This window comes from Staurois parvus, unplaced genomic scaffold (assembly GCF_062004578.1).
Source record: "Staurois parvus isolate SC_StPar_1 unplaced genomic scaffold, SC_StPar_1.0 ptg000080l, whole genome shotgun sequence".
NCBI lineage: Eukaryota > Metazoa > Chordata > Amphibia > Anura > Ranidae > Staurois > Staurois parvus.
Window position 1 is genome coordinate 7776292 of NW_028317876.1, and position 13832 is coordinate 7790123.

The 13832-nt window shown below is 37.8% G+C and overlaps 1 protein-coding gene across 1 annotated transcript in view; it reads right to left on the reverse strand.

Annotated features, from left to right (window-relative positions):
• Positions 1-4985: 4985 nt before the first annotated feature.
• Positions 4986-13832, reverse strand: part of STOX2 (storkhead box 2) — a 139284-nt gene continuing 130437 nt past the window's right edge. Inside the window, exon 4 of the mRNA XM_089669634.1 lies at positions 4986-12568. Within this exon, the coding sequence (XP_089525760.1) occupies positions 12370-12568 (199 nt within the window). The 3' untranslated portion in view covers positions 4986-12369. The remainder of the gene's footprint in view (positions 12569-13832) is intronic.

Genomic DNA, 13832 nt, shown 5'->3' on the forward strand with positions numbered 1-13832 from the left:
AATTTGTATGAAGGCATTAATTTCACCCCCTCAACACCTCCACTAAATGGACTCTTCCTGCCATGTCCATTAACCTTTTATATTTGTACTTCCTTTATACATTATAGCAGAATTTAGTGAGTTTGATTTGATTTTTTTCAACATTTCATGGTGGATTTAAACCCCCTGCAACACTCTGTAAACATTTTTTTTTACACACTTGGTTGCTCAAGGGCTCTTTCACGCATACTGCAGTGACCAGTGGATTAATGAAGGTCCCTGCTAGGACACACGGAAAAGCATTGTTTTCTATGTGCCCCATTCACACTATCAAGCTGCTGTGCAGAACAATGTAGACATACTGCATTTTTCTTCAGTGCACTGGATGACACCAAAGGCCATCGCACTACTGTCTGGAGACCAGAATACAGTGTACAGCTCCAGCAAAGAAACAAAAAAAAAAGGCAAAGAGTGTATTAAACTGTAAAATGCAGGGCACCACTTGTCACTGCTTCTACACAGCACACACCAGCTGCACGCTAAAACAGACCATCCACTGGCTAGTATGAACGTGTCCTAGATTGTAAGCGCTAACGAGCAGGGTCCTCGGTTTCCTCTTGTACCAAATTGTATTGTAACTGTAATGTCTACCTTCATTTTGTAAAGCGCTGCGCAAATGGTTCCTATATAACTAATTCCTATATAATAATATCTCATATAATGGAAGAAGTGTTCTACCAAATAAATTAAAATACACATATCTAATGTAAAGATTTTGCAAATTGTTTAGAAGCAAATGGGAAAATAGACTGCTTTTCACTTAAAGAGCAGAAATATGACACTGCCCATGCTGACTTGTTGTTGAAGGTGTATTGTACCAGGCTGTCATTCTTTTCTTTAGTATACTATTAGCAAGTCTTTGACCAGGAATAAGGATTAGTAGTGATGGAAGGGTAAGGCTGCCTTGGCGCTTGCACCTTCAAAAAAAGTTAACAGCAGCAAATATTATATTTATTTCCTGACAGGTTACTTCTAAATCCTTTAGATTGTAAGCTCCATGAGCAGGGCCCTCCTATTCCTTCTGTACTGAAATGTATTGTAATTGTACTGTCTCCCTTATATTGTAAAGCGCTGCGCAAACTGTTGGGGCTATATAAATCCTGTATAATAAATGTACAGTGCAGTCAAAGCTAAAAATTAAAGCAAACATGTAACTAGTCTTTTTGTTTTTTTTTAAATGCTTGATACTTACTTTTATGTTTTTTGGTCCATTGACCTGGAACAAGCATGCACAAGTGAAGTCAAAACTCTGGACGTGCATATTTGTTTTGGGTAAATGATATACTGACATACAGTACATCAGCCACAGGACCAGAGTGATAGCCAGGTAATTAACTTTTTTTAAAGTGGTTACCAACAGCTACCCCCTTTTTTCTATAATAAGATGTTTGGTTTAGGCACTCTGAAAATATATCCTTTGCGCTCAAGGCTCCATCCGTGAATTGACCTAGTGCATCCTTTTTGCTTACCTGTTTGAGTGCAGGAGGGTTGTTCTCATACACACCTACTGTAAGATTCTAGACACTTCTCATAGCCAATGATGTTTACTAAAGCATTCCTTAATATCAGAGGTCCGACTTAATCTTACCTTGAAAGTTTGAGATGGATTAGCAATGGCAGAAAAAGAGGCAATTGCACAACACAGACCTACCTACCTCATATGTGAGGGCCTGCCTGGAAACTGGCTTTAGTGGAATATTAAGAACTGGAGAGGACTTACAGACATTAGCTCTGCAGCTGTATTTTCTGGATCACATTAACATTGGTTTTAGCAGAACTTTCCGCACTCAATCAACAATGTTTTAATCCCTATGTTGTTAGCATTAGTAGAGGCAAAGCAAAGTATATAATATTTACTTGTTTTACACTTTTTTTTATTTAGTTTTTTTTATTTCTTCTGCTGCTTTTTGTTTTCCAGGCCTAGGTAAATGAGGTCATACATCCCAGAAGTCTTCAGGTGGGGAGGAGGGGTTTTCTCAGTTGAGCACACCCTCCTGCCAGCATGCCAAAGCTAAGGGCAGATAGATTCCAGGAAGTAAATGGTACATGAATCATCTGCCCATACTTGAGATGGCCGCAGCCAAAAATGCTAATTGGGGGGGTTCTCAAAAGTGATTTCTCAGAAGAAAAAAAAAAGCATAGAGCAAGGATGGGCGAGTTTGCACTGAATATTAAAAATGGACTAAGTAGTTTGGGTTTGTGGTGCTCAGATGCAGTATAGTTCTGTTTTTAATATCCCAGATATTATCTAATTGCTCCTGTAGGCTTGTCTATCTGCTAAGTATTACAATAATCTGTTACCAGACACCTTCGCCACTGGCTTATCAAAGCAGAAACAGTTGCAATTGTTTGTAGCAGTATTGCTCCCCGTTTCCCTCCCAGATAGTTGGCGATGTCTGCCAGCACTGACTACTGCCCATACACATAACACTGCGCTTCAACCAAGAGGAAAAATGGGGAAGAAAATAAGACACAATACATATTATTCCCTTTGCAGATTGTCCAACCCATTTTAAGAAAACAAGTATATTTGCTTTATAAGATGGTGGAGATCTACATGTTTTGGAAGTCAAAATACTGCATGGGGCAGAATAAAAACCTTTGCCCTGGGAGCCATACAAACAACCAACTAGCCATTTCATGATAGGGATAGATTTCTGTGGGCTAAAGAAAATGTACCACACAGAGTGCCATGGTACTACTTTGATAAATTGTCACTGTGAGAGGTGGGTAATCCTAAATTACTTATAATCCACTTTAAGGCCCAGAAGTACTGCTACAGGGTGGATGTGCTGTGCAAAATAAGTAAATATAAGTGATTTTGCACTGTCATTGGCTCCCAAAGATGTCAATCAGTGGGTCCCGACTAGCGATTCATGGCCAGGACACAAGGATCAGTGGAGAAGTTGACAGAAGAGAGATCTGTGTGTAAACACCACAGATCTCTCTCCTGTCAGCAGGGATGTTAACCCCTTCCTGTCCAGTGTCAATGCTTTTTACTAGCACTGATCACTGTATTAGTGTCACTGGAGATGTCAGTGGCAATTAGTCAATTCCCACCCAGTGTTAGTTCATGTCAAAATGCCTGCCGCAGTCCCACTATAAGTCTCTGATTGCCGCCATTACTAGTATAGAAAAAAAACCCAGCATGTATACATACACCGCCATTTGTAGATGCTATAACTTTCATGTAAACCAATTAATAAAACGTGCACATGGTCACTGATCCAAACACTTTTCCTGCACTGCGCCTTTTAGGGTTAGGCCTTTTGGCTAAGTCCAGGGCAATTTTTATGCTACGGGCCTCAGGGCCTAGCCAGTGCACAATTGCACGGCCACTTTTTTATTTATTTAACTTATTTTTCTCCCACGTTTGTTCACTTTCACTTATGTGTGTGTTTTCTTTTTTCATGGATGATAGGGTGTGGGTCCTCGGGCCTACCCTGAAGTCTAGGGGGAGGATGTGTAGCCTTTTGGTTCCTTCCTCCTCTGTCCCTAGGGGGTTTTCTCTTCGGGAGAGCCCCCTTACTTAGTACTTGGTGGCTGGCTTCGGCTAACCACAAGGAAAGGGGTCCACCAGGCCTTTTGGCTAGGAGGACCATATGGGAACCTTAATCCCCGTCAGGAGCTTCATGCCCCGGGGGATCAGGGTAGAGATCCTACCCCTTCGGGGGGTGGACAAAGCACTCCCCTAAGTGCACTTTTTTGTGTTGGTTTTGCACTAGCACGTTTTTTGTTCACTTACGGGTTTTTTGTTTTTCGCACGTCCGCGGACTTCAAAAGAAAAAAAAATTAATATACACTTATTGGGATTGTTTTATACCAAAGACATGTAGCAGAATACATTTTAGCCTAAGTTAATGAAATGTTAATTTTTTTATTGGATATGTTTTATAGCAAAAAGTTAAAAATATTGTTTTTTTTCTTCAAAATTGTCAGTCTTTTTTGGTCAAATACCACCAAAAGAAAGCTCTATTTGTGGGGGAAAAAAATGACATAATGCCATTTATGTACAGTGTTGCATCACCGAGCACTTGTCAGTTAAAGTAATGCAGCGCCGTATTGCAACAAATGGCCTAGTCATTTAGAGGGGGGTAAATCTTCCAGAGGGCAAGTGGTTAAGACACAACATTCCACATTTTCTAATATACTCTTCCTTTGTGGCTCTTGGTATTCAGCCACATCACATCTCAGAGCAGCAATGGAGGTTGGTATTGAAATACTTCCCTCTGGCAAATGGCGTATTAGAAGGTTAAAATAGGGAGCAGATAGATATATAATGCCCAGCACGTATCACTGACTGTAGCTTCCACTCCCGACATCTGAATGGTAAAATATCTCTAATAAGGGGCACAGCCCAACATATCTCATTAGCAGTGTCCTCCACTGTTATACAATCCTTTCCTAGGTTTCCTTTTTAACTTTCCTAAGAACATGATGGCCATTAAATGTGGACTGGAGGAAAGAAAACTGTAAAAATCCCTCTCAGTAATTGTAATTACAAAGACCCTGGACGTAATGCGTCTCCAACATGGTCTTTTGCAGCACAAAAAGTCTGTTTGCTTAAAACATATATATCCAAAATGTTATTTAATATTTTAGAAAGTAACACAATCTGAAAAAAAATTAAAATGGATATTTCACAGAACACTACAGAACATGGGACACAATATTGACATAGAAAGGGACCTTTGTATTTAGTCTTACAAAAAAAAAAAATCCCTGTTAATGTTTTTCCTTTTAAGTTATAATGCTAAGCATGACAGGTAAAACATCCTTTACAATATGATACACGGACACAATAAAAACCAAGGTACAAATGTGCTGTTAGAATTCAGCAACGTCAGGGAAGACATATCATGAACTGCATTTTTTCTTTATATGAAATACTGTACAATATAAACAGAGCATCCATATGTGGATGGGCTTTACAGCAACCAGAGACCGAGAATTAGATTTTTTTTTATTATTTTTTTTCAGTGCAAACACATTTATACAAGGCAGTCTTGGCTGCAAAATTTTCTTTAAACATACAGTAAAGTCCTCCTTGTATGTATTGACTTTATTCCCCTAATGTAATAGTCACATTCAGTCACTGACTTGAAGAAATAAGTATGACTTCTTTCACATGAGTTTTATCTATAAACAACAAGGTCATAGCGGAGTCAACTCATCGGTAGTATTGAAATATCTGGCTTTGTTCATCATAGGACGGTCAAGCTGGCAAATTTACGACGAAAGCCACCGGCCCCTGAAGACTTGCAATGGCTCGGTGACATCAGGAAGAAACCTTCGGCTGTAATGCAAAGAGTTGGTGGACTTTCCAACTGTTATGAAACTAATAAAGGTTTGTCTGCCCTTAAATTTACAATATACATTTCATATAAAAACCCAAAATTTAGTCTTTGTGAAACAAACCACGGTAATGAAAAATTATGGTTCGTTATACAAAAAATGTTGATGTTCTTAAGAGGATTCCATATGATTCAAATGTTTGTTTTGTACAGTATACTTTAACATTGCTGCCGTTTAAAAGTTGTGGAGGTAGTTGTATGTAAAAACAAATAAAAAAAATATAAAGCAAATAAAAACACATTAGTAAAATACAACATGTACTGTAGCAACAATTAGACTCAAGTGTGCAAAAAGCCATTAGATTTGTGTTGATGTTTTGAGGCTGCACAAAATGCATTTGCGTAAACCGAATGCCACAAGCTCTGAAATAAAATGCAATACCAGTAGACAGTACTTGGATTTTTTTTTTTTTGTAACATTATAACCTGCTGAATAATTTCTATACACTGACAGTCATATAAAAGTTCTGTTCTCTAGTCCCTAATACTGCATAACATTATTCTGGAATTCAGTTGATAGGTGGTCAACTAAACGTGTCATAGGTAATTATAAAACACTCTTTATTGCCATTTTGTCTATTTTTTTTCTTAGTACTGGGTACTTTTAAAATAAACTTAATTGGAGATGCTTGAAAAGTTACCTAAAATCTTGTCTGCCTAAAACCTTGAAAATATTGATAGACCGGAAGGAAACTTATCCAACCTTAAGTGGCATATTAGCACCAGATTTGTTGGTAAACACATTATATAAATTATATACTACAAAGTAAAATATACATGTGAATTAAATAAATGTGTAGTAGCTGAATGATTTTTATATACTCAGCCTAAAGTGTACCCTTCACTTACAGGGTAGGACCAATCCAAACTAATAAACCAATGGGGGATGGCTATCAACGTGCTGAATAACCTGCTGACTTCTTGGAAAAACAGTGGTACAATATCCTCTTAGAAGTTCCCACCCACTTAAAAAAAAGGTGTCACCTCCATTACAGAGGTATCATACCCACACTCAGAAAATCTACAAGGAGGAGTGTGACATTCATTTTTGGTTTTATAATGACCAATGTAATGGAGGCAGGATTGGAACTATGCCAAGGATGTCCTGTTCCCATAAAAAGGCCAGCGTGTGATTCAATGACCAAGAAAACAGCGAATGTTTTCACAAAGTAAATGGCCATTATCTAAGCTAAACCAATACTTGTGCAGTCAAAGCCCCCTGATGTCAAAGGTTCCCAGGAATACAGGCTAAGCTAAAAAAAAAAAAAAAAAAAAAAAAAAAAAAAAATTGGTCGCCACTCAAAGCATATAACTGGTAAATTTTACATCCTAATATTAACAGCAAAAAGTGTCCCATTTCATGAAGTTAATCTGAAGGAATGGTAAATACTGCAAAGAGTTACTGAATTAAAAATTATTAAAATCCCTTTAAAAGTGTATTCCATTTAAAGTGGTTGAACACCTCTGATATGATATATGAACAAATCATATCTCTTCATATTGTATGCTTGTCTCAATCCAGAGCATTTTTGTCACCTGCCTTGTCCTCTGCTATCTGCATGAGTCACTTCTGTAAAAAAAAAAGTGACAGGGGAGGGAGCTACAGCACACAGCCTGTGAGTGACAGCCTCAGCACTGTTCCTGTGTGAAAGGGGGGGGGGGGGGAGTGTCCCTTCCCACCAATCAGCTCTCACTAAGCTTTGCAGAGTAACTTCACCTCCCCGCCCACTGCTTTCTGAAAACTCAGACAAGCTGTATAAATTCTGCACTTTGAACAGAGTAGAGAGTGCTAAAAACAAACAGGTACAATTTATGTAGGAGGCTTTGTTTAATCTATGTGTATCAGCTGAGGCCAGTCACTTAACTGGGTGTATGCAAGGGTTTACAACCACTTTAAAGAAGACGTACCTTTTTTTTTTTTTTTTTTTTTTTTTTTAAAGGACCATACCATGAACAACAGATGCCCTTTTGTAGATGAAGCAGTAGATCAGCAAAACACAAGCCTTTTTCTATATCTTAGATACTTCCATTCACTAGAGACAAAATAAATCCTAAGATGCTTGAGAACTAGTAAAGGATCAATAAAAAATAGTCTGCTTTCTTCTGAGATCCAGTATTTCTTTTAACGAATGAAATATTAAATTGATAATGGGAGATGCTGAGACTACCTTTACAAAAAAATATACTAGTGTTCTAGAACATAACAACTGCCAGTTGAGATACCAAGTTCTTCCAGTATTTGACTCAAAGTTTCCAGCATCTTGTGTTTTGCATTACCACATTCTGTAAATCACACTTGACAAAATGGAAAACAGAAATACACATTCACATTTATCTTGCAGGTTTGAAGATTGCAGAGATTTTAAAAAAATACAAAATAAAAACAAGAATCTTTAGTGACTAATTGATTAAAAAATGATGTGAAAAGAAAAAAAAGTACTGTTCAGTAATACTTCATACTGTTCAACCGATCAACGTCACAAATTATGTCATTTTGAGAAGCCTAATTTAGGCATTACAATCACAACTACATAAAATAAAATTATATCCTTCCTTTTGAAAGAAATCGTATTACTAGGCTAAACTCGCCTTTCTTTTTCCTTAGAAACAAAGTTTAAAAAAAATGCAGATAACAAAGAAAAAAAAAAAGTCACCTATTATTCTCCATCAACTAATTTCCGGAGCTGCACCTATGCCTCAAGAAAGTAAGCACTCTTGATTTGTTCCAAATGATTATCTGATTCATGTTATTCCCAGCTTACAGCCTATGCTTCCACAGAGTATAATGTTCTAACCTTGTCATATTCAGTTAGGGATATCCCAAAGTTTTTGGATTTAGGTTTGCTAATGGAGCAGAATATCCCTGAATACCACAGCTAACCGCCAATTCCCCACTCTAACATGCTCAAATCTAATTCTTTTCTCTATGTTCCTCTACAGTCGAACTGATGTAAATGGCAATAGGAATAGGATGCTTTGCACAGTCTTTGCATCATTCTCCTATTGCATATGTCTAAGCTACTGAAGACGCAGATACATACTGGCAACATCTTCACAGCTTTGTGTTTTCCTGTGCATGAAGAACAAGCAAAAGACAGCACATCAGCAATGCCGCTGTGTATGTTGCAATAGTGAGCTATGAAAAAAGTGATGGCTTTGCATACCTTAGGGTAGAACTACACTGTTGAATTTTAGTAGCAGGTTTTAGCTAGCAAAAATCAATAGCTAAAAGAAGTTTTTGATCTTTAAACAAATTAAGCAAATGGCTCCAACTGTGCTGATTACACATAATGTACTTAAATCACAGTACTTAAATCACTTGTGTTTAGGCACTGTTACATGCTACCTGTGTAGCTTACACCATAGGCAGCCATTTGTTCCATCTGTTTTGTGGATCAGTCCCTACTCTTTTGTACTAAATATCATGTATGCAGCTTGGGCCTTATGTTGAAGAGCATAGCCAATAATTTTACTGGAAGTTAACTCCACAAAAGGTGAATTTCCTATTTAATGGAGCTTCTGTGTTCAGTTTACCAATCTGTAATAACCATGCAAAAAATATTCCTCTTCCTAGATTCCTTCTGTGTGCTTTTCTGGATTTCTGTTTGATTTAGATAATAATGTTAATATTCAGTGCTCCATTAGAAACTGCTAGAGAGCATGTGATGACAACACACTGAGGTTCGGAGGGTTAGTACATATCCCAATATTTTGTTCTGTGATAAAACATATGGCTGAAAATCACACAGGGATTCTAGAAAAAGTAAAGAGAAAATTATGAAGGGGAGAATGAAAAATATTTGAATGTTTAAATACTTTGCAGTGTAAATGAGTAAGCTGTAAATGTATACAGAAATCCAAACTGCTCTGTACTATCATATTTGGCACTATAGTTTCTCAACTTTCCTATGGCTCTGCTATGCTGCTAATTCACTGGTACTGTCAAAAAAATATCTGTGGACAGAGAAACTAAATGTGGCATTTTAAAGCAGCAGCGCTGGGTATACAAAAATGAAAAGGAATACAAGATATGAAAAATGTTATATGTGAGCCCATTCATTGCAACTACAAAAGGACGAATTTGAGATACTGAGCTTATTGACTTAAACATACTCAATACAGTAGCACATAAACCATTTGGGCCCAGTTTTACCTTTTTGGACTACAGTGAACTTAAATTTGGTTTCTATAAGCCAATGTAGGCTGTTACTGCCCTTTACTCTACACAGCCCAATCCTCTTCTATTTCTTTTTTTTTGGCAGACTACAAATAGAAGAACAGAAGAATTGAGCCCTGTATCGATAAGCTTTGGTTTGCTTCAATATGGTTTTGCATGCCCATACTTTCTGCACTTGAAGCAGGTCATATGGAGGTAATCTGCAGGTTAAATGTGCCTGTCAATTTCTAAATGATCTCAGAAGTGCCTCAAACTGATGCCATACTCATGCCATTAGCACCATCTCAAAGCCCATCTACTCCTGCCCTTAGGCTTCTAATGACATAACTACTGAATCAGTTCATGACATCGCTATCAAGCTATTGGCTTTCCTCTTCAGTAACTATACCCTGCACAGATTCCCTGGCTTCTCTTAGCATGTTGGGGTGATTTAATCAGGCAGTGCAAGAAGCAAACTGCAGTAACGTAACCAGATTTTACATTTCATCAGTCATAACATACCATGACTTACAAAAGGTTGCTAAAATAATTAGAGAAGCCATTATAAGTGCTTGTTATCCCACTGGTATAAGCACCATTAAGGCTACCAAGACTAGATCAATTTATCTGGTTAGTACAGAAATAGGTAGCTCAGCAGCAACATTGATTGAGAATGCCAAGTAGCCAGTGGGCACTGAAAGCTGGTTGTCACAACCTGAGCTCCTTGGGGTTAGTCAGGGATATGGTTTCTCTTAAACATGCTCCAAATCCCTATGTAACTGTAACATAGGGCACACCATTTTAAAGATCACAGGTGACCTTGCTACTGTAGTCATGGATGTTACTAGCCACCTACTGCCTTTGCCTTTCAGTGCTGACCCCATGCCAAAACATAAAGAGGTATTAAAACCAAAAATATATATTGCAGCTTACTAATCATTCAACGTGGTGGCTGCATTTGTTTTCTTTTTTAGGCTTTTTACCCCTCTGTTTTAACCTAGTGATCTTGCCAGTAGCACACCTCCTGTATTAGAGTCCCTTGTGTTAAGAGCACAGGGGCGCCTTTGAACAGCAACACTATCAGCCTGGGGGGGGAGGGGAATGTTAGATATGCTAGCAGATTTAGATACAGTAACAAATTGAAACCTAACTCCAGCTCACACTGCAGTTACAAAAGCAAAAACTGCAACAATGTTTTTCCTTTTGGGATAATAATTTTACGTGAATAAAGAAAAGCTGATCATTAGGCACCCCTGTTAGTGGTAAATGGTTTGTCTCAGCACTAACTCCTACATTTGCAGGACAGCTTGTTCTGTTGGCTTACTGGCTGGATCACCAGAAGAAAATAAGGGAAAGAAAGCCTAAAAAAGAAAAAAGACATCACATCAAAGTATTGGTAAGCTGCAAAAATAATAAAATGATTACTTTTGGGTTTAATACTGCTTTCATTGGATTTTAATTTTACAATTGTTCCTTCCTGCAAAACCAAGGCAAAAGGTTGCAACACCATGGCAATAAAATGCTGTCAGAAAATACTAATCACAATGAAATAGTTTATGTATAAATATCAGTAGGTTATTAAATTATAGCAATACCTGTGTGATAATGAGCTGATGATGTGCAGCAATGGCTTTCTCACTGTACACCCACAGATGTAGCTAAACACATTATGGTATTATTTCACCCACTTTTACTTGGGCAATGTGTTACATTAGCTTAGATGTAAGCTATGCCAGCGCTTACTTTTTCACAGAAATTCATTAAAACCAAAGATTTACTTCTTGAGGTTCGCTGCTCACAATTTCATAGCCTCTCTTAAAAAATTCCAAACACCAATATTCCAAAGTCAGAAACTGTTAAATATTAGGACCAAGGTAATTTGTTTTCTACAGGGTATTCTTTTCCATTGAACTTGTGTTACAGTTATTCAATTTGCCTGAATTATGAGAATACTGTGTTATTAATGACTTGAGTGTATTGTTATAGCAAGAGTAACACAACTGTCATTCTGTATACTGCATGCAGATCCCTGAACAACACATCCAATACATTTTTATATTCATATGTGAAGCACACTGACTTGTAGAAGAAGATAAAGAAGCACAGATGTAGCAATAGTTATTGCAGAGTGATATGGTGTTGTATTTTGGTTCTTCACATTTGCTTAACATCATGGGCACTAAGTAGGAATATATATGTGTTTAAAATTAGGTAATTTAACATTTTTTTTACACTGGTAAAAATAAATAGACTTTCTTTCTCTCTGTCTTTATAACTAAGGAGGATACAGAACAGAATAAAAACTGTTCTGCTAATCTACAAAGTTGTTTTTCCTTTCTCTTTTTTTTGTCTTTTTTTTTTTTTTTTTACCGAGCACCGCTGCTTTAAAGGAAGTACTGATCATTGTATGCCGCACAGCATCACGAACATAATTTAGAAAAAAAATTATTACAGTGTCTAGACTCCTGAATGTGCTCTGTTACAGTTACATGAAGAAGAATAATGTGCATATTAACCTCTACTGTAATTCACTTCCTACTGAGCTTTACATGATTGTAAAGTAATGAGGGCAAGAAAAAAATTAAAATCTAAAATAAAAATAACTGAGAAAAAAAAAAAAAGAAAAAAAAAAAAAGAAAATGCAACAAGTTGGTATTTGTTCTTGTTGTTGCCCCCTGGGCTAATTAGCAGCACAGTTTTAGAAAGACACAAAAGCTGTGGATGTGAGGCTTGCTTGTAAAGAGATGTAAACATCGGTCCCAGTGTAGTAAACTTTGCTGTAGAGGATGAGACAGAACAAGATTTGAGGCTGAGCGGCTATCAAACACTAGTTACAGAAGCTTGCAAACAGTTAGTGGGTTTCTGTAGTTTATCAGCATCCGTTGTTGTAGTTTCTGCAGCAGATGTTCGGAAGTTAAAAGCTGGGCCAGCACCAGCATGGGCAGGACTCAGAGCTGGATTCTGCCGTCTGTTACTTTCCACAATACTTGAAGTATTGGAAGCCAGGCTTTCCCGTGTCCTGTAAAATAAAGCAGAAAAATAAATAAAAAAAAAAAAAAAAAAAAAAAAAAAAAAAAAAAGTATTGAAATCTGCCATGACTCAGATTAAGAACACATTCAATGATTTCATTAGCTTACTGACCCCTAACCAGATCCCATTTGTCATTTTTCGTAGGTATGTTAGGAAAGGACTTAAGTACTTTGTCAGTTGAACTGCAGTTTTTTTTACATGAAGTCCCAGCTTACTAAAAACTTTCTCCAGCCAATGAATGATGGGAAAATTATATGGCTGACACTGTGAGAGTAGAGTAAGAGGAAACCATCTTTAAATGCATGAAGACAGGTAAATTCTTGATTGTGAAACTACAGTGTATCCTGGCAGGGCAGAAGAATTGATTTTTCTTTGTTGCGGTCAAGTAACACTAACAAGTCCCCTAAGCAGTGAACAGATGAACCCTATTGTCACTCTGCTCTCCCCTCCTGTCAGCATGCTGGTTAACACGAGTACTACAGTACAACTAGATTGTCTCACTGTGTTTCTTCTTCCACTCTCAGACTGAGCTCTGCTGTACATGTGTTTACAAAAGGCTATTAACAGGTCAAATTCAGGTACTGCTTGCATTTAAAAAATAGTTTATGATGCATCAGTGAATACAGAGCTACTTAAATTTGTGACTGTTATATCTGCTTGGCGTTAATCTTTTAACTGTTTGCATATTCTCCCTTTAGTATACTAGGTAATATATATTAAAGAATAACTAAGATTTCAAATGTTTTGGAGAATGCATTAATTTGCAGACTAACCAACTTGCATCATTAGGGTAAACAATCAATGACAGGGCTGCTGTTAGAAACCACGGGGCCCCATACAGCCAAGCTGACAGCCCCCCCCCCCCAGGCACAAAAACCCACAGTTTACTATACTTCAGTTATGAATGAACATGAGTGATCAGTACTGATCCCTCACTGTGTTCATTCAGGAAAGGAAGGGGCTGATAAATGAGCCATATTTACTGGAACCTTCCCCCACTCTACATCCTGAAGGATCCTATTGTCCTAGTGCCTGCAGCTGCCAGTGGGAAGGAAAGGAAGGAAGCTGGCAGCACTGTGGGGTGGAGGCACACAATGGGGGCCTGGGCAGCAGGGGGGAAACATATGGTGCAGAGAGAGGGTGATGGGTGTGGCCGAGGGAAAATTACTGGAACTGATCCCCTGTATGGCTCTCTCTGCAGCAGGTGAAAGCCGACAGGAGGGAAAGGAGAAGAAGTCAGCTTTCAGTTGCT